The following is a 20705-nucleotide window of genomic DNA, read 5'->3' on the forward strand; positions in this document are numbered from 1 at the left end:
TCACGCCCTGAGCCGAAGGCAGACCCCCCTCCCACTTTGTTCTTAAAAAAAAAAAAGTGACTTGCTATTTGCCCTTTGTACTTCTATATAAATTTTAGAACTCACTCATCAATTACTACAAACAAATCTGCTGGGATTTTGTTTGTAATTTTATTGAATCTTTATAGCATTTTAGGGAGAATTGGTATTTTGAGACTGTTGAGTCTTTGAGTCCATGAACATGTCAATATCTCCATTTATTTAGGACTATTTATTTATTTATTTATTTATTTTAAAGATTTTATTTATTTATTCGACAGAGATAGAGACAGCCAGCGAGAGAGGGAACACAAGCAGGAGGAGTGGGAGAGGAAGAAGCAGGCTCATAGTGGAGGAGCCTGATGTGGGGCTCGATCCCATAACTCCAGCATCACACCCTGAGCCGAAGGCAGACACATAACCGCTGTGCCACCCAGGCGCCCCTTTATTTATTTTTTTAATTGAGTCTTTATTTTTTATTTTTTAAAGATTTAATTTATTCATTTGAGTGGGGGGAGATGGAGGCAGAGGGAGAAGCAGACTCCCCGCTGAGCAGGGAGCCTGTGGTGGAGCTCGACTCCAGGACCCCGGGATCAACCAGCGGAGACACCTACGCACCCCTAATTCAGTCTTTTTAAATGTCTTCTACAAAGGCTTCTTTTAGCTTCTTTATTGTAAAATATAATACATGTACAGTAAAGTGTATAAAACATATGTGCAATTTAGCAAATTGATAAACAGTAAACATGCTTGTAAACACCAGCAAGTGCAAGAAGTAGAACTCTGCCTATGCCCCTTCCTGATCACAGCTGCTTCTCTTGGTGCGGAGGTAACCAGAATCCTGATTTTTCTATTAATTGCTCCTCTTCATCATAATTTAATTACCTAAATATACATCCCTAATACAATATAGTTCAGTTTTGCGAAACTTGATATTAGTGGAATTATACGGTATCTGTTTCTTGTAGTTTGTTCATATTAATTGCTGTATAGTATTTTACTGTAGACTATACTGCAGTTTATCCATTCAGCCGTTGATGGGTTGTTGAGATTTTGGCTGTCAGTCTAAAATTTTATAAATTTCTCCGTAAAAGTCATGCACATCGTTGCTTAGATTTTTTTCCCCAAGTATCTCTTTTTAATGCTCTCATGAACTGTATCTTTTAAAAATTTTATATGTTGATTGTTTACTGGTATATAGAAATGTAATGCAGTTTTTTTTTAAATTTAAACATATATCCAAGGTCTCTAAATCTCTTTCTGCTATTCGTTGTTTCTGTGAGCTCTGACTCTTAGTGCTTTGTTTCCTTGCATGTTTTGTGATTTTTTAAAATGATTTTATTTACTTTTTTGAGAGAGGGGGGAGAGAGAAACACAAGCAGAGGGGAAGGGTAGCAGGAGAGGGAGAGGAGCAAGCAGACTCCCCGCTGAGCTCCATCCCAGGACCCTGAGATCTTGAGCTGAGCGGAAGGCAGACGCTTAACCTACCGAGCTACCCAGGCGCCCCTGCATGTTTTGTGATTTTTGACTGTGAGGTCATATTTTTTGGAACTTTGTGGCCTGGGATGAAGATAGGTTCTTAGAGCAAGATTTGCTTTTACTTCGTCAAAGAGGCAGCTTTTGAGATGGGCTTTGTCTTTGTTGAATGTAGTAGATCAGGAGAGCAGAATTCAGGGTGGCTTGTCTTGAGCAATTGGTGGATGGTGGTGAGGATGGGAACCCTGGGAAAGAAGAGCGTAGGAGAAATAAGGCGGTGGATGCAGTCAAGATTATGAAGGAGGTATAATGAAGGGGATTGGCAGTGGATTGAAATGGAAGTCAAGAAAGGACGGAGTTAAGTATTACACTTAGTTTCTCAGCCTGAGTGGATGTTGGTGTCATTAACTAAAATAGTAAAAGAGAAGTCTGGAAGTGAAGTTAAATTTGAATGTCTCTGGGCTCTCTATGAATTGTTAGATCCAGTTGAATTTGAAGTGCCGTTAGGATTCACAGGTAGAGCTGGCTGAGAAGCTGTTGGAATTGTGAATCTGGAGCTCAGAGCAGAAATCAAGATGGAGTGAGTCTGGGCAGGTATCTATGTAGAAGGGGTAGTCAAAGCTCCGTCCGCAACATTGCCATGAGGGTAAAGGGTTTTTAATATGTTTTTATATAGTAAAAACAACTTAGTATTTGGAGACAAGTTTTCTTCTTTCACTATGGGTGTGTTATATAAAACAGTCTCCATCTTTTAGTCTTACGTTCCTCCTTACATTAAGTGAGGATGAAACAAGAGTCAACTAGTGCCTGCAGCCAGACCTCTGGGTTCCTAGTCCGGTTTACCTCCTTACATTAAGTGAGGATGAAACAAGAGTCAACTAGTGCCTGCAGCCAGACCTCTGGGTTCCTAGTCCGGTTTACCAGCTGTGCAGCCTTGTGCAAATTACTTAACCTCCCCGTGGGCAAAGTGAGGGTACTAACAGTACAGAGTTTTAAGAGGTTGTTGTAAGGATCACAAAATAGCATACAGTGCCTGGCTCAGGGTAAACGATGTTAGGTGTGTATTGAAAATGCTTTATAAACTGGGAAGGTATTGGTAGCTAGAAAAACAGAGGGTCATCTTAGAAGGAGACCTACCTTTAAGGGATGAGAGGAAGAGAAGACAGGTTTTTTTAATTCTTTTTTTTTTTTTAAGATTTTATTTATTTATTTATTTATTTGAGAAAGAGTGAGCACGAGAAGGGGGTGGGGCCGAGGGCAACAGAGAAACAGACTCCCAGCTGAGCACAGAGCCTGATGCGATCCCAGGACCCTAAGATCATGACCTGAGCTGAAGGCAGAAGCTTTTTTTTTTTTTTTTAATTTGAAATGGTGAGAAAGGCTCATTTTTTTTTAAAAGATTTTATTTATGTATTTGACAGAGAGAGAGCATAAGCAGGGAGAGCATCAGGCAGAGGGAGAGGGAGAAGCAGGCCCCTTGCAGAGCAGGGAGCCCAGTACCGGGCTTCTTCCCAGGACCCCGGGATTATGATCCGAGCCGAAGGCAGACGCTTAACCAACTGAGCCACCAGGCGTCCCGAGAAGAGAATTTTTATTTTTTTATTTTTTTTTTTTTTTAAGATTTTATTTATTTATTCATTCGACAGAGATAGAGACAGCCAGCGAGAGAGGGAACACAAGCAGGGGGAGTGGGAGAGGAAGAAGCAGGCTCATAGCAGAGGAGCCTGACGTGGGGCTCGATCCCATAACGCCGGGATCATGCCCTGAGCCGAAGGCAGACGCTTAACCGCTGTGCCACCCAGGCGCCCCGAGAAGAGAATTTTTAAAAAGAGGGAAAGATGAATCAGAATGTTAGGAGAATCCGGAAATTACCACGTCAAGGAAGCTTCAGTGGGGAGGGTATGATCAGAATCGTTGGTGTGATGATGATTTATAAAACATTTCCTGTTTCAATTATTGTTAGTCACCGCTTTTTCTCAAACTCTTGGAGCCATGTGGCTCATAACTATATATCGTTATACTTAATATTAAAAAGAAGTAAGAGTTGGTAAAGCGCTTCACAGTGTACAAGGAGATTTAACATCTCGTGCAGTTCTCACGATCCCTGTGAGGTGGAAGTTACCCCCATTTAGGAAATGAGAAAATTGAGGCTCACTAGATAGCCTTGCCTGAGCAGTAGAGCCAGGGTTGCAGTCGGGGTCTCCTGATACTGACTCTCCTTTGATAATCTTCTGTGCCTAATGAGATCAGAAGTTTCTGGAGCCTTAATCTACGCAGCAATTGCTTTTCAATCTTTACAGCACCTAGTTCAGTGCTGGGCAGATACTGAGTGGCGGCTGGCCGCGGTCGGGACTAACGCGTCCTTTCTCCCCTCTGCCCTCTAGCGCCCGCACAAAGCCAATGCTGAGGAGATGACCAAGTACCACAGCGACGACTACATTAAATTCCTGCGCTCCATCCGCCCAGATAACATGTCCGAGTACAGCAAGCAGATGCAGAGATGTAAGTCCATTCTGTTCCCTCCTTACTCCGGGCCCCCGGTGGTCTGCCTTTGAACTGCAGAGGTCCACTCTGCCTTCCCTAGTTTCTCCCATTCCACCGACGCCTGATTTCCCCTGCCTTTCAAGGATGCCGAAGGGCTGCTTTTTTCTCAAGTGTAGTTTTCCTTGTATCTTGATGATAAGGAATAGAGTCTGATCTTTGTCTAGTTAGGTTCACAGCACTATGCCAAGGGAACTGTAAATGTTGGAGTGGAAAAAGCACTGACCTGGGAGAGGGGCATGGGAAATGCAAGCCCCAGCTCTGACTCTCAGCTGACCAGGCAAGTCACTTTCCCTTAGATTTTTTCTTTTGTAAAATGGACTGGATGTCGTCCTTCACAAGTAGAACTGCTCTCACTTTGTGAGTATTAACCGAGAATCAGGTGGCCGCTTAGAATAGACTCTAGACGATGTGATCTTTGAGTTGAGGTGATGCTGCTCCTGCTTCCTGAGACTTAGACCTCAGAACAGGTGGCATCTCAGAAGCCACACTGGGTTTGTAGGAATCATGGGCATTTTTTCAGCTGTGGGAGAAAATGTGTTGAAATTTGGGAGAAAAACTATCATATCTGACTTCTCCCTTGTGTTCTTTTAGAAACTGTCTCTCAGTACCTAATATCTCATATAATAAAACAATGAAACAACATTGTCCAGAAGACGTTTTGATTAGCTCATAACAGCTTATTTGGAAATATCAGCAAAGCTGTGGTCCTTGTTGCTGCTGGCCACAAGGTAGTCTGATTCCCAGGGCAGAAAGTTTATTTGTTGCAATAATCGTGTAGTTATAATGATTACAGAACCACAGAGACCTTTTTTAAAGCATCAGGCTTCTTTACCACCTACACCTCCAGGAGCTGTTGCCCCCTCGAAGTGCAGTATTTGCTCTTTGAATTGAAGATCTTTTTTTTTTTTTTTTTAAGATTTTTTATTTATTTATTTGACAGAGATAGAGACAGCCAGAGAGAGAGGGAACACAAGCAGGGGGAGTGGGAGAGGAAGAAGCAGGCTCATAGTGGAAGAGCCTGATGTGGGGCTCGATCCCAGAACTCCGGAATCATGCCCTGAGCCGAAGGCAGACGCTTAACCGCTGTGCCACCCAGGCGCCCCTGAATTGAAGATCTTATTTGCTTCCAGGATGAGACAAATTCCTTCCTTTGCTCTAGATGGCTTTAGGGCTTCTCATAACCTTTTTAGGCCAGTGATAGGCTCCACTGTCAGCAGAGAGGATTCTCATTAGAGAAGCAGCTTGGTGTTGAAGCAAGAAAATGAACTTTGATGTCTTGGTTTGAAGCCCTTCGGTCTGCCACTTAGCTGCTGTGTGTTCTTAAGCAAGTCCTTAGCCTTTCTAAGCCTTGTTTTGTCTTCTTTCTTTCTTTAGTTTTAAAGATTTATTTATTTATTTTAGAGAGAGTGCTTGTGCAAGGGGGAGGGGCAAAGGAAGAGGGAAAGAGAATCTCAAGCAGACTCTGCTACTGAGTATGGAGCCCAGAGCCTGGAGCCAGATGCAGGGCTTGATCTCACAACCCTGAGATCATGACCTGAGCCGAAACCAAGAGTCGGGTGCTTAATTGACTGCACCACCCAGGCACCCCTGTTTTCTCTTCTTTAAAAGGAAGAGAGGGGTGCCTGGGTGGCTCAGTCAGTTAAGTGTCTGCCTTCAGCTCAGGTCATGATCCCAGGGTCCTGGGATCGAGCCCCGCATCGAGCTCCCTACTCAGCAGGGAGTCTGCTTGTCTTTCTTTCTCTCCCTCTGCCCCCTTCCTCGTGCATGCTTTCTCTCTTACTCTCTCTCAAATAAATACAATCTTTAAAAAAAATAAAGGAAGATAATAGTGCCTATTTCATAGTGGAAGTTGGGGGGATAAGGGAGATAGCACTGACTGTCAATGAATAGTAACTTTTGCTATGATGACATATTACTTTCATTCTTTTTTTTAAAGATTTTATTTATTTGTCAGAGAATGAGAGAGAGAGAGAGTGCGCACAAGCAAGGGGAGGGGCAGAGGCAGAGGAAGAAGCCAGCTCCCCACTGAGCAAGAAGCCCGATGCAGGACTTGATCCCAGGACCCTGGGATCAGAATCTGACCCGAAGGCGGACGCTTAACTGACTGAGCCACCCAGGCATCCCAGCTTTCATTATTTTCAAATCTGTCAAGGCAGGCATAAAATACTACGCTCTGAGGAATGCCCAGGTTTAGGTCTGGCTCCCAGTTTGCTCCAATTTTCTTGAAACTAGCATTCTAAGGTTGTGCATTAAAAAATTAGGTCTGGGATTTTCTCTCACTGAAGATGGGTTAGGAAGGGTGAGGCTCTCTAAGGACTTTCAGGCACCTTCCTGACTTGATTCATAGGAAGATGTCACTTAGTGAAGTGCTGTATAACCAGGGGTATCTACAGAGACAACAACAGGGATGTGAGAGCTGAGCTCTTTTTTTATATTTACCAACACCTAACCTAGGAAGTTATACGTGTACTAAGACTAAGTAAGTTAGGCTTCCTTGCTCTTGGCTAGAATGTAATGAATGTTTTATGGTCATTTTGAGACTTTGAGAACCCTGATCAGAAGTTCTGACCTAATATTTTAATTAGTTAAAATGGGGCCATGCTGTACAGTAGACTCCCTGACAACCTGACTTGATCTGCCCATTTGCAGTCGGTCCCCTGTCAGCCAGCCTTTCCTTGCCAGGGAACTCGTGGCCTGTTGGGCTCAGGCCTTCTTAGAAATAATAATAATAAACAAAATGGGTTCGAACATCAATAAATGCAATTGTTTTGTTTTTTTGCCAGATTGTTTATCAGAATGTGAAACATGGTGGGAAAATGATAAAGGAGAATTATGGTGGCAAAATTTGGAGACATTGTCGTCCATTTTATAGATTATATAAACTGAGGTCAAGTGACTCTCCCAGGGTCATCCAGCAAAGTAGTGGTAGAATGGAGAATGGAACTCGTTTCCTAATTCTGGAGTATTTTTAAATACATTGCATGTAAAATATTTCAGACACACACACAGAAGTATAAAAAGTAATAGAATGAACATTCAAGTACCCACTACCAGCCTTTCTTTCTAAGAAAACAGTACCGATATAGTTGAAGCCCCCCCGGCACCTCCCCTTGATCACACATGCTGTCTCTCCTACCCTCACCCCCCATTACAGCACCACAGTGCTGTGATGTCCCTGTTAATCCCAGGCATCTCTTTCTGCAGTGGGCTTTCTACTGCCTTCCCCATCTCCTTCCGCTCTCCCATCTCTCACCCAGTATTGCTCCCTTCAGTCTAACGCCAGCCTAAGAATAAGAAACATATTTGTAGTGGGAAGAGGGAAACCCTCCCTCGTTTCGTACATTAGCCCAAGCGAGGGTCTACACTCCCATTTCCCCCCTTTCCAAAATCTCCAGTCACACAGCTTGTTGAACTGGGAATAATGGGCTGGCCATTTGAGCCACATGTTGGTTTGGGGCCTGAAGAAAAATATTTTTTTCTCCTATCTAAAACAACCATTTCTTGGGGCACCTGGCTGGCTCAGTCAGTAGAGCATGTGACTCTGTCTTGGGGTCGTAAGTTCCAGCCTCCCATTGGGTATAGAGCTTACTTAAAAATAATAATAAAAATAAAAAATAAATAAAACAACCATTTCTCCCATGGTGGCTCCACATCCCAAGTGGGAGTATAAGCAAATCTCTGGAAACCTAGGCAGGCCAAATCCAGTGAAGGAGGAAGCAGCCGGAGGGGGCAATTGGTTGCCAATGGATAAAGAGCCTGGCCCTAGGGACCAAAGTTCTTATTGACACAGCCTCCCAGTGTTTACCCAGGCAGTGGGGGTGAGAGCCACCTAGTACTGCTCACCCCCTTATGCAGGCCACACTTCCTCAGAGCGCTTGTCTTAGTAGGACACCCTCCAAGTTTAGGGCAGCGCCAGGGTTGGTAACGTGTGTGGTTATTGTAAACTCTGAGCTTCAGCTGTCTCTCAGGTTACCACAGTCTGAGCTGCGCTCTGCCACCGTCCTCCTCCTAGGGCTCCTCGCTGCTCTGCTTGGGGAACCCCAGCTGATAGCAACAGGTGCAGTAGGGAGGCTGGGGCAAGGAATAGCCCTTGCCTCTCATTTCCTGTGTATCATTCATGTCTCAGTAGTTCCCCCCCCCCTTTTTTTAAAGATTTTATTTGAGAGCGAGAAAGAGCCTGGGAGTGTGAGGGGAGGGAGAGAGAGAGAGTCTCAAACAGCCTCCTTGCTGCACAAGGAGCCCAATCTCATGACCCTGAGCCGAAACCAAGAGTAGGACACTCAACTGACTGAGCCATCCAGGCGCCCCTGGTAGTTTCCTTTTCTGGGAGAGGAGACTTGGAGCCCTACGGTTCCTCTCTAGCTCTGTGACTCGGCAGCCCTCAGGTGTGCTTCCCTTCCTGCCTCTCTGTTCATTTGCATCACTGTTTGCATGTGTTTCCTCATTACGTGTTAGTTTGTACTTTTGCCCCTTTTAGGCCTGAAATAACTTGACTCCAGTTGTCACTTGTAGGTGTAGTAGAAAGAGCACTGGACTGTGGGAGTCGAGACACCTGGACTCTGATTCGGGCTCTGCCGCTGCCTGCTTATATAACTGTGGGCAGGTCACTTAATTCTCCGGATCTGTTTGTTCCTATGGACAGTGGGGTTGATGTGTCTTGTCCAACTCATGGGGTTGTGACAAGGACCAGATGAGATTGTATGTGAAATGATTGGAGAGAAGGCTGGAGTATATTTTCATGGGCTTTTAGGGCAGGCAGACCAATGCTTAAATGTCGCCTCTGCTCTTTACTAGCAGTTCACCTCTCTGAGCAGGTTTCCCATTTATAAAAGACGACCAAGTCCTGTCTCAGAAGGTTAGAAGGTTATGTGAGGATAAAGGACATAAGGAACTTTAAAGCCTTTAGCACAGCGTCTGGCCCATCGTGAAGCGTTCAGATGATAGTTAGACAGGTCTCAGTTCTTCCCTGCCTTGTCGGTCAGCTGGAGTGAGCCCTGGAACAAACCCGGGAAAAAGCAGCTCAGTTTTTCTCCCTCAAGGAAAGAGCCAACATTTTCTGAGTATTTACTTGCTATATTCTTCCCCATGTAAGATTTCTGTTAATCTTCTCAACGTTTAGGTGAGGTGGATATCATGATTGCTAGTTAAAGGTAATGAGCCAAAGCTCTGAAAAGTTAAATGATTTGACCCAATCACAAAACCAGTAAGGAGAGCTTGGACTAGAACCCAGGCCTTCTGAATCCAAACTCTGTATTCCAGCCCCTGCACCCATAGGGTCATAAATATGTCAACAAAAACTAAAGGAATTGTGGAAACTAACCTTTCTCTTATGTCTTTTAAGTCAACGTCGGTGAGGACTGTCCAGTATTTGATGGCCTGTTTGAATTCTGTCAGTTATCTACTGGGGGCTCTGTGGGTAAGCAATATGCCTCCCTCCTCACGGGCTGTGCTGGGTTTAACTAGTGAGGTCTGCCTTTTAGGCCACTATCCCAGTAGGGCTGATCTGGGACCCTGTAAAATGGTCCTGTGGGTTTTTACCTTTAAAATATCATTCTGGTTCGGTCCCAGCCCAGGTTCAGTCTCTGACATGGTACTGACAGGTGTCCTTGACTGTCCTCTCCTACCAAGAGATCTTATATACTGGAACTCCCTGCAGACCTTGTGGGGTTGTGGAGACGCTGTACATAGAAGCAATTTGCAAACTGCAGAGTGCTATAAAAATGGGAAGTGTCATCATCTGTGTCTTACAAAAGACCATAGTAATTACCTTTAGAGGTCAGACTCTCCACATATCTCCCACTTCCATTATTAACTTCTAGATTACCTCTACGATTACTCTAAACCCTTTCTTTCTTTTTTTTTTTTTTTTAAAGATTTTATTTATTTATTCGACAGAGAGACAGCCGGCGAGAGAGGGAACACAAGCAGGGGGAGTGGGAGAGGAAGAAGCAGGCTCATAGCGGAGGAGCCTGACGTGGGGCTCGATCCCATAATGCTGGGATCACGCCCTGAGCCAAAGGCAGACGCTTAACCGCTATGCCACCCAGGCGCCCCTAAACCCTTTCTTAACAAATATTTATTTTCCTATGATCATTGTTTTCTATCCTCTCCCCTTTCCCCTGGCTCCCAGTATAATCTCAGAAAACAAAGATGTGCATGGGAGAACATTGCTCACTATCACGCTGTCCACGAATAATCGTTATTACCATTTTGGTGTTTGTGCATCCATTCTTTTTTCTGTGTGTATATATCTGGATATAAAATATACATCTATATTTTACAAAAAATGTGTCACATGCATAGTTTTGTGTCTGCAGCTTTTACTTAGTAAATCTTTAAAATTTCTTTAGCTCTAGTAGTCTATAGCATGATTTCTAGTGGCTACATAATTATTCCATATTATGGACCAACTTCGGTTGATATAGTCCGTCCCCTCTTGTTGGATCACTTGGTTTGTTCCATGTTCTGATTGCCGTTAAAGTCACACTGCCGCAGACACACTGAATACACAGGCGTACGTTTCTCTCATCTCTGTGGCCTGTTTGTACTTTGAGCTTCTAATACCTGTAGTATTTTCACCATTTTTTGACCATGAGCCCCAGTAAGAAATACGTTTACACTTGCAGTCGAGGTTGTGCACACACGTTCTCGCTCTGAAGCCAGTTTCACAGAAGAGCAGTTACCTTTACTGTTATTTTATCCTAGTTGGTTTTGTTTAATACACACACACTAATCATGACCCACTAAACCAGTTTTAAGGCTTACTGGTGGGTTTCCACCCTCAGTTTGGAAAAAGTTACGTAGAGTAGCCAGTGTCATATTTACTCCCTGTTGGAATAGGGAGGGAGGGAGGGAGGGAGAGGACTGGCCTGTGAATCGTACAGTCCAGTTGTTGAATAGGTCCCACTTCTCACTGGGTTTCCTGGGCTTCTTGGGGAAAAGGGGAGAACAGCTTGCTAACAGTCTTATGTTCATTCTCCCACACCCAGCGAGTGCTGTGAAACTGAATAAGCAGCAGACGGACATCGCCGTGAATTGGGCCGGGGGCCTGCACCACGCAAAGAAGTCTGAGGCATCTGGCTTCTGTTACGTCAATGATATCGTCTTGGCCATCCTGGAGCTGCTAAAGTATGCCTGCCTGGCCTTGTCTCTTGGAGGAGCACCTTAGGCCAGGTTCCCACTTCCCTGTCCCCCTGGGCTTGCCTCCCTAGTTTGCTTTTCCTAGCGGTGTGCTGGCTAGGATGTGTTCAGTGAGTGTCTCTGGCCATCCTCTCCTTGACGGGGTCTTGGTTTGATCTGAGCCCACGGCAAGATCAGGGGCAGGCGCTGCTCAGATCCTGCCTCCAGAGTGTCCCTGTGTGGCTGGAGTTGACCCTGGCTGTAGAGTAGGAAGATCGGACTTGGTCGGCTTGGTCAGGCCTCTGGAGACACCCTGGCGCTCTTCCACCTTCCTTCAGCCAGTTTCCACGTCTCTGGTGCTTAGAGATACCTGAGGGAGGCAGCCAGCCCGGTAAGCTGGGACCTGGCGCCCTTGGCGCGTCCCATTCCCAGAGAGCCCCCAGACCCCTGACCCCCTTCTGATCCTAGGTATCACCAGAGGGTGCTGTATATTGACATTGATATTCACCACGGCGATGGCGTGGAAGAGGCCTTCTATACCACAGACCGGGTCATGACTGTGTCCTTTCATAAATACGGAGAGTACTTCCCAGGAACTGGGGACCTACGGGTGAGAACTCCCTTCAGGGGCCTACCAGCTCACCCTCAGCTGCCAGCTCTAACTCTCCTATCTCATGTCACCAGAAACCACTTCCTGCCTCTTCTGCCGTTCGGAAAGCCATACCCCCAGCCTAGGGTTCCTGCCCTGGTCTCCTTCCCTCCCTTATTCTGGAGGAAGGGAGTGATGGGGCCTGAGGGGTTGGGAGGGATAGGGGTCGCATGACTCATGACAGGTCCCTCTTGGCCATAGCTAAGTTACATTATACTACTCAGGTGTCCCATACGACTTGAATTTTAGGTTAGAAATATCAGGTTCTTTCCCATGGGCTAGGAACTGGGACCTTATGGACCATCTCAAGGGTTCATAACCTTCCCCTTTGATCCCCTGAAAGCTATGGACTCTGTCCCCAGGAAAGTATAGGAAATCTTTTGTATGTGATACTGAATAGTTAATTAAAGACACCTCCCCTTATGGAAGCCCATCAGTAGACCTCAGGATAAGAGTCCTCGGAAGCTAACTCACTGAACCGTTGTATCTGTTTCTATTAGCATGAATATGAAACCGGCCCTTTGCCATGCGGTAGCCCTCTGGTGAAAAAGTGGCATTGATTCATTTGTTTGCTGTGGCAAGCATTAGAATACGTGGGCATTTCTAATTTTAAAGAACTCTTCCACCTTCTCCGGGGAAGAAGCGGTTGTCCCAGGGTGGGTATTGTCTCTGGCCCAGCCCGGCTCAGAGGTCTCGTGCTGTGGCATGGGATGGTCCATCTCCGACTCCATAAACAGTTCTCAGCCTGGGCACAGGCTCAGTGGGGTGTCCAGAGTTGTGAGCTAGACTTGCCCATGAAGGGGTTGGTATTAACCAAGATGCTTCTGTTCTGTCCCTGGCTCAGCTCTGGGCCCCTCTTGTCTCTCTTAGAACCACTGCTTCTGTCCTGAGCCTTCCAGCCCCCATCCTTGAACTTCTTCCTAGTTTCATCTTTCAGTTTTACTTTAATGTCCCTCTTGATTAGGACATTGGGGCTGGCAAAGGCAAGTATTACGCTGTTAACTACCCGCTCCGAGATGGGATCGATGACGAGTCCTATGAGGCCATTTTCAAGCCGGTAAGTGGCCTATCCACCACCTGGACTGCAGTCAGGCTTGGTCTAAGGGAGGGGTAGCAAAGTACCCCCAGCATACCTCAGGGGCCTCTCCCCCCATGAGAAGCTGTTCGGGCAATGAGATGTGTTTTGACCCTGGATTGTATGCTGTGTGGTCAGCTAGAGGAACGAAATTCATCCAAATATTTATTGATGCCTTCTGTGGGTCAGGCCCTCTGTTGGATACCAGAATATGTGAGACATGAATCATGCCCTTGAAGACCTCACAGTCTACATTGCGGGAGGCAGGCGCATACACAGCAGTGTGTGGTCATTACTGCTTTTGCAGGATGAACAGAACAGTGGGAGACAAACCACTGCCTGGGCTGGGGAGAGAGCAGTCAGAGATGATTTCATAGAGGTGGTGATATTTGAGCTGGACTCTGAAAAATGCAGAGTTGCCCATGTGAAGACGGAGATGGAGGCTGGAGGGCTGGGGGTGGCATTCGGCAGGGGGAACAGCACCAGCAGAAGCACAGAGGTGCCAGTACGTAGCTGTGTGTAGGCCAGTATGATGGGTGGGAGGACTGTTGAAGGATATGGTAGGGCACGTATGTTGGGGTCAGTATTTCAAAGGGAGCCTTGAATGCCAAGCTGAGGAGTTGAATCTCTGCCTGCAGGCCACAAGGAACCATTACTGGAGTATTAGACTAATAAGTTGAAGTAGTCAAGTGCCTGCCGTATGCCTTGTAGTAAGGCTGACAGTGAAGCCCAAGGTGTGGGCTTTGTCCTAGGCTAACGTCAAAATCCCGTCAGCAAGAGAAAGACAAAAGTGAGCGCTCCCTCACAATATGAGGCTCAAAGTCTGTGGGACCGAAGGTGTCGGGCAGATGCAGCCAAGGGTCAGGAGGAGTGGCACTGGAGCTTGGGCAGAGAAGTAAGGAAGGGAAAGATTGAGGGAAAGTTGAGGAGGCTCTTCTAGGTTCAGCGTTACTAGAGCTAGAAGGATCTTGGAGAGCCTTTCAAATGGGAGAACTGAAATCCCAAGGAGGGAAACAAGAACCCCAGACCGATGTTCCCTCTTGACCACCCAGCATGAGGAAGAGTGGAAAGGTAGGAGTAAATGATAGGGAACAGAAGTACTGCACCCACCCTTTGCAGCCCCAAACATCACATAACTTTTCTTAAAGCCAGTGGTGACCAGGATGTGTCCTTTTAGGTCATATCTAAAGTGATGGAGATGTTCCAGCCCAGTGCGGTTGTCTTACAGTGTGGCTCTGACTCCCTGTCTGGGGATCGGTTAGGTTGCTTCAATCTGACCATCAAAGGTGAGACCGTGTAGCCTAGGGATGGGTGGGCAGGGTCCCGCTGGGTGTTCCTGTAACCCAGCACCCCTTTCTCCCACCGAAGGGCATGCCAAGTGTGTGGAGTTTGTGAAGAGCTTCAACCTGCCTATGCTGATGCTGGGCGGAGGCGGCTACACCATCCGTAACGTGGCCCGCTGCTGGACGTACGAAACGGCTGTGGCCCTGGACACGGAGATCCCGAATGGTAATAGCTCCAGGGCCAGGTGGGGCTGGGCAGAGCTGGAGCGGATGTGTCCTCAAGTTCACGAGCCCTTTCCCGTTGGCCGTGTGGCCTCTCCTCTTCTGATACTAGTCATTGATTCTCCTGCCTGTACTCTCGTGATTGTCAGAACTTCAGTGTTTCCTGAGTCCTTTTTTGACCCCGTCCTCTCTCCTTCCCGCTTCTGGTCTAGACAAAATTATCAGTGGTTATTTATAGCTTTGGAATTTCTCCTCCGTAGGGGAACTGGGGTAGTCAGCGAGGAGGTGCTCCCAATGAGCATTGCCTAAATTTTTCTAACCAGGGGCTTGTGCCTTCTCATTGTGTGTGTGTGTGTATACACTGGAGAATGGCGTTAAAAAGACTGAAACCCTGTAAGTACCCAAGTACTCTTGTTAGATGGTTGGGCTGACAGTTCTAGATAAACCTACAGATGCTTTTCTCAGGGTCCCGTGGTAGCCAGGTCTCTTGACTCTTATCTCCTGCCCCAATTAGAGCTTCCGTACAACGACTACTTCGAATACTTTGGGCCAGATTTCAAACTTCACATCAGTCCTTCCAATATGACCAACCAGAATACCAATGAATACCTGGAGAAGATCAAGTGAGTATATCCCCAGACGCCCCCTGACTGAACATTCCAGGCTCTGGTTTGTCCCTAACCAGAGCCCAGCCACCCTCTCTACCATTGGCCATAGACAGCGACTGTTTGAGAACCTGAGAATGCTGCCCCACGCACCTGGGGTCCAAATGCAGGTGATTCCTGAGGATGCCATTCCAGAGGAGAGTGGCGACGAGGACGAAGAAGACCCTGACAAGCGTATCTCGAGTAAGACCCAGACCCAAGGGCCAGTACCTTCCCATTCAGTAGTTAGCTCTGACTTCCCACCACTGTTCTTGGTTCCACATTCCTCCCAAGCTGCCCCTCTGTTGAGAAACCCAAGTTCTAGTGCTTGGGACAGTTTAGGGAGTCTGAGCTTTGTTCCCCTCTTCTTGGTCACCCCTTCCCTTGGTGTCTCTTGGAGGACACACAGGGAAGCACTGGGCACAGACCCCGAGGTAAAGCTAATTTCCTGCTGTCTCACCCACATTTCCCATTGCCTCCCAGTCTGTTCTTCTGACAAGCGAATTGCCTGTGAGGAAGAGTTCTCAGACTCCGATGAGGAGGGAGAAGGTGGTCGCAAGAACGCTTCCAACTTCAAAAAAGCCAAGAGAGTCAAAACTGAGGATGAAAAAGAGAAAGACCCAGAAGAGAAGAAAGGTGGGTTTGGATCACGCCCACACTTGGGTCTTGAGCCCCAGACCAGAGAGGAGGATGAATCTATGTAGGGCACTGGGAGGAGGGAGCTGACTCAGACCCTGCCTTGTTTGGGGTTCTGCCCCAGCTCCCAGAAGTGGCAGGGCCCACAAAAGAATGAAACTCGATTTGTCATCTCCACTGGCTGCTTGAGCCCTGCCAGGCTCCGGAGCCAGGGACATGCCTGGGCTCCCCGTGGTCAGGAGTGTGGCTCTCACATACCACCCAAGCCCTTTCCCAGCACTTCACCCCAGTTTCCCAGGGGGCTGCCTCCGCCCACCGGGTTCAGGCACTAGCAGGCTGGAAAACCGGTCCGACCTGTTTGTTCTCAGCAGGTCTCAATGGGAGGGCCTGGGATGGGCTTTTCTCTCTTTTGTATGCCCAGTGAGCTGTAGTGTTAGGGAATGGGTTTCAGGCTAAGTAAAGATTCCATGGGTCTTTCTGGAGGGGAGCCCTTGGTCATCCCTGTACTCTTACGTTCTAGAAGTCACAGAAGAGGAGAAAACCAAGGAGGAGAAGCAAGAAGCCAAAGGGTGAGGAAGGAGCTTTCGGCCATCTCCCTGGCATTGGAGCGCCAGCCCCTTTGTCCGCTAGGCTGAGGGAAGGCGCAGGGACAGCTGGTGCAGCTTACAAAGACCTCTTTCAGGGACCAGTCTGTTTGTCTCTGCAGTTCTAGGCAGAGCTAGGAAGCCCCAGCCCTCGGCAGTCACCTGGGCAGCTGGGGTCCTATAGAAGTCATTGTCCCTATGTTTTGCCTCAAGGCCTCTGGGGTGCATTATCTCATGCCAGTCTCTGCTCTCTCCACAGGGTCAAGGAGGAGGTCAAGTTGGCTTGAGCACGCCTCTCCAGTTCTGGCTTCCTGCCAAGTTCCCCACCTTTCACCCACAACCCCTCAGATTTTATATTTTCTATTTCTCTGTGTATTTATATAAAAATATATTAAATATAAATATCCCCAGGGACTAGACAGGAACCAGGGCCCTGAGCCCAGGGCACAAGTTGAGTGAGCTTTTCTAGTGGCTGCCTTGCCACCTATCCTTCCCCAGTTCTTAATTTTGAACCATAACGGGTGCCGGGTCTGGAAGGCGTACTCTTAAGCAGCCATAGGACAGAATCCTAAAATGCCAAGTGCTGCTTAGTAGCTTTGGAAAGGTGCCCTTATTGAGCGTCTAGGAGTGCTGGGTCTTCAGGGACCCCCTCCCGTCATGCTCCTTAAGGTAACACCAGCCATTTTTAGATTGGTTTGGTTATCATACCTTCCCACTGGCCCCATGTGAGCCGAGGAACTCACACTGCCTGCCCTCTAACCTCGTCCAGTTCTGCAGGTGGAGATTGGTAGTCTAGTATCCTTTTTGAGATACTATTTTCATTTTCGTGAGAATCTTTGTAATAAAAATGGTACATTTCTACATCCTCCTGAGCTTGTCTGCTAGCAGTGTCCCTGGGTTGATTTCAGCTCCACTCCCTGCCCTTCTGGGGTCCATGAGAACCTGGGCAACCCGCTGAACAAGAAAACAACCCCACAAACTTACCCCTCACCTTAATCCCTCCCTCAAGGGTTGAGGTTAACCGATCTTCTCACCCTACCCCCAGAAGACCACTCATTAAAAAGCACTACTAAAGGGACGACATTTATTCCTTTTCCAAATGTTACAGTAAAACCAGGTGGAAGAGAATGGTTTTAGCAGTTAGAAAAAAAAAAAAAAAGTACAAATCTGGGGTTTGGCCATTAAAAGTTATTTACAACAATGGGAGGGGAAAAAAAAGACAACAAGAAGTTGTTTCACATTACAGACCTCCCCCCCCACCCCAAAGCCTAATACTTGCTTACCAAGTCAAAAAAGAGACACAGTCGATTCACAAGCCGGAGGTTTGAACTTGAGTAAGACATTTATAAAAACCTAGACAGGGGCAGTGTCCTCCCCAGCCCAGGTGCCACTAGGCACAGCACAAGAGACTAAAAACTCAACAGGGGGGAAGGCTGGACACTCAGGGTTTGGGAGTGTAGGCACCCCACATCTGGCTCAGGGATTTGGGGAGTAGAGTAAACAAAACCTACTTGGAAAAGAATTGGGGAAGAAAACCAGCAATTGCCTTCTGCAGGGCTGGGGACAGGAGAGGTAGGGCCAGGGGCAGGAGCATTTCACATCACTAACCTAACTTGGGAAACTGCAAGGGACCATCTTCAACCGGCCTTAAGAGGAAGGCCAGATGGATGATGGGAGAATCCACAGGAGGGAAAAGGAGAGGGAACGTGGCTGGGAGGGGGCAACAGCCCCTTCCTTTCTGGGCACAGGAAGGCAGCCAGGGCACCAGGTCCAGGCAGTGACCTCACAAGGACAGCACAGTTTTTGCAGCTTAGAGATCACCCACCTGCCCCCACCCAGCTACTCATTCTGCTCGCTGGCAGGTGTAGGGCCACTCTCCGGCCCCGAGGGAGTGGACGGCTCTGCAGCCTGGGGCCCTGCCTCTTCTTCTCTGTCTCCTCCTTTGGAGGCAGCACTAGCCTCTGCCCCCTTGGCCTGGGGCTCCTGGCTCTCAGGGGTGGCAACAGCCTTCCCTTCCTGGGCTGTGCCTTCCTCGCCGCAGGCACCGATCTCCCCCTGCTCCTGCTCTTCCTCTGTGGGTGAGGAGGCAGACGAATCACCCCCACCCTCCTTCCGATTTCTCTTGAAGGACAGACCACTCAATTTGAAAGGCTTCTTGAAAGAGAATTTCTTCTTTTTCTTGGGGGTCTCCTTGGCAGGGGCATCCCCCTTGACCTCAGCGCCCTGGCTAGGGGGTGCTGGCTCGATGGCATCGCCAGTGGCCCCGGCTGCCTCCTCTGTTCCGTTCACGGGGGGCGACTCCCCTTCACCCTTGGGGGATAAGTCTCCATTGCTTTTCACGTGGCCATTCTCCTGCAGGGCAGAGGAGACAGCAGTGAGGGTCGGGCCTCTACCCCGTCCTCCCCCAGCCCGCCCCTGACCTCTTCCCGGCAATGCGATCCCGACTCTAATGCAACCCAGGAGGTTGGTTGTAGCCTCACCCACACCGGGATCCCGTCAAACATCTCCCTCCTGTCCTCACGAGCGCGCGGGGGCCGAGCGCGCAGAGGCCGCGGCCGGCAGGAGGCGCTGGGGTCCCGTGGCCCCCCACCCATCTCCCCCGGGGCGCGCTCTCCATTCGGCGGGGACCCGCTCGCGGCCACCGATCCCCGGCGGGCGGGCGAGCCCAGTAAGCCGACATCGGGCGGGAAGCCGCCCCGGGGCGCTCTTCTCCGAACCTGGACGGCCCATTTTCCCAGCCTCCCGCTTTGTGTAAACGGCCCCCCACCCACCTCTCCCCACATCTCGACTCCCCACTAAAAAAACGCTGTAAGCCACCGAGGTCGGGTCTGCGGGTGAAGTGCCCTCCCCCCCCTCCCGGGCACCCGCCCCGCGGCCCCTGGGCGCCCCCTTGGCGCGGCCCGGCAGCGCCTTTGTTCCCCGCGCGGCACTCGGGGCGGCCGGGGGGCAGCGCCGGGGGCCGGGGCCGCAAACAAAGAAGGCGGCGGGGCCGGGCCGGCGCCCCCTCCCCGCCCCTCCCCTCGCTTCGCCCGCGGGGGCTGCGGCGCCGAGAACAAAGGGACCGGGCGGGGGAGGGGGCGCCGCGTGTCCCGGGCCGGACAAAGCGCGCGGCCCCGGCCCAGGGCCCCAGAGGGGGCGAGGTGTGGGAGGAGGGGGCCAAGTCGGGCCGTGCCGTGCGCACCCACCTGTCCGTTGGCCTTAGCAGGGGAAGCGCCTGCTGCCTCCTCGGCGGTCACGTCGCCCCGGGGAGCCTTGGAGCTCTGGCTGCCCATGATGGGGGGTCTGCTGGGGGGCGCCCGGGGCCGCCCCGGGCTAGCGCCGCAGGGGATAGTTCGGCCGGGTCGGCCTGGCCGGCGGAGGGGTGGGGCTCGCGCTTGAGGGGGAGGGGTATGGGGGGGGAACCGAGCTGCACCCCCTCTCGGCGCCCGACCCGCTAGCTACGCCCGCCACCGTTCCGCTCCGCGCCAGAATGCCGCCCGCCGCCCGCCGAGCTGCCTTATATATGCGCCCCGAGCTCGGGGCGGGGCCGGACATTTAAATGAGCGCCCAATCGAGGAGCAGAGGCGGGCTCAGGTCCGGGGCCCCACTGGCGCAGTGGGCGACGCTGGCGGTCTGGTACCCCCCAGCCTACTCGCCTACCCCGGACGGGTGGGGTCCAACGTGGAAAGGGGAGAGGCGGGTCGTTCAGCGAGCTGGGCAGAGCGGGGCTCCTTGAGGAAAGGGAGAGCAACCATTCCCTCCTCTCACCGCCCACCCCCAGGGTGGACGCCCCAGCACCTGGAGTGGCCCCCAACGCCTTGGTTCTGCACTGACAGCTGCTGTCAATCTCCCCCTAGAACTCTTCGAAGGGCTCACATGCCCAGACTCGTCAGAGGGCTGGTCCTGAGTTATGCTCAGGAGAATGTGGTCATAGAAGCCTCAGGGCCCCGCGCTGGGTCTGCGCCCCCTCAGGCCTGGAGACCCGTCACAGGTCCCACCCACGTCCCTGCCTGCCTGCCCTGGTCAGCCTGGGGGGTCTGGCCCGCTGCGGAGTCACTCTGGTCAGACTGGTGAGGCCCGCCCCTCCTCTCTCCTCCCAGCCCCTTGTCAGCCAGTCGCACGGAGCCCCCACAAACCAGTTCACCCTTAGTCCCTCCTGCCCCCAGCCTGGACCCGTTACAAAGCCCGGGCTAGGGCGGTCCTGTGACCTTGAAGGGCTTCTCCATCCCCCATGTGAAAGCTGAAGAGTCTGAGGCTCAGAGACGTTGACATAACCTGTCTGACTTGCCAGATGCTCTCCCCCTACAACTGCTCCCCCACATCAGGGCTCCCCAAGCAGGCAGAGGAACTCCAGGAGGGAATTCAACAAAACTTTAAACACTCCAGTGGAGGGGTGGGACATCACCAAGGCTCCTGGGACAGCCCCTTAAGGACAGCCCCCAGGGCTGCCCAGCCCAGCCTCCTACCCCGCCTGAG

General features: G+C 49.9%; 2 protein-coding genes across 3 annotated transcripts in view; one reads left to right on the forward strand and one right to left on the reverse strand.

Moving 5' to 3' along the window:
- HDAC1 (histone deacetylase 1) overlaps positions 1-17113 on the forward strand; it is a 34277-nt gene extending 17164 nt beyond the window's left edge. The window contains exons 3-14 of one of the 2 annotated variants that reach the window (XM_026516791.4): positions 3879-3996; positions 9380-9454; positions 11028-11166; positions 11626-11767; positions 12771-12863; positions 14059-14167; positions 14250-14390; positions 14901-15009; positions 15104-15234; positions 15514-15666; positions 16187-16235; positions 16510-17113. In XM_026516791.4, the coding sequence (XP_026372576.1) occupies positions 3879-3996; positions 9380-9454; positions 11028-11166; positions 11626-11767; positions 12771-12863; positions 14059-14167; positions 14250-14390; positions 14901-15009; positions 15104-15234; positions 15514-15666; positions 16187-16235; positions 16510-16537 (1287 nt within the window). In that variant the 3' untranslated portion in view covers positions 16538-17113. The remainder of the gene's footprint in view (positions 1-3878; positions 3997-9379; positions 9455-11027; positions 11167-11625; positions 11768-12770; positions 12864-14058; positions 14168-14249; positions 14391-14900; positions 15010-15103; positions 15235-15513; positions 15667-16186; positions 16236-16509) is intronic. The other variant, XM_057305300.1, reaches the window with a different exon arrangement.
- Positions 17114-17320: 207 nt separating this feature from the next.
- MARCKSL1 (MARCKS like 1) lies at positions 17321-19721 on the reverse strand. The gene is made up of 2 exons (XM_026516792.4): positions 19436-19721; positions 17321-18602 (listed from the first exon to the last, which is right to left on the reverse strand). The coding sequence occupies exons 1-2, from the start codon at positions 19520-19522 to the stop codon at positions 18090-18092; spliced, it is 600 nt and encodes a 199-aa protein (XP_026372577.1). The 5' UTR covers positions 19523-19721; the 3' UTR covers positions 17321-18089.
- Between the last annotated feature and the right edge of the window lie 984 nt (positions 19722-20705).

This window comes from Ursus arctos, unplaced genomic scaffold, assembly GCF_023065955.2.
Source record: "Ursus arctos isolate Adak ecotype North America unplaced genomic scaffold, UrsArc2.0 scaffold_32, whole genome shotgun sequence".
In the NCBI taxonomy this organism is placed as follows: domain Eukaryota; kingdom Metazoa; phylum Chordata; class Mammalia; order Carnivora; family Ursidae; genus Ursus; species Ursus arctos.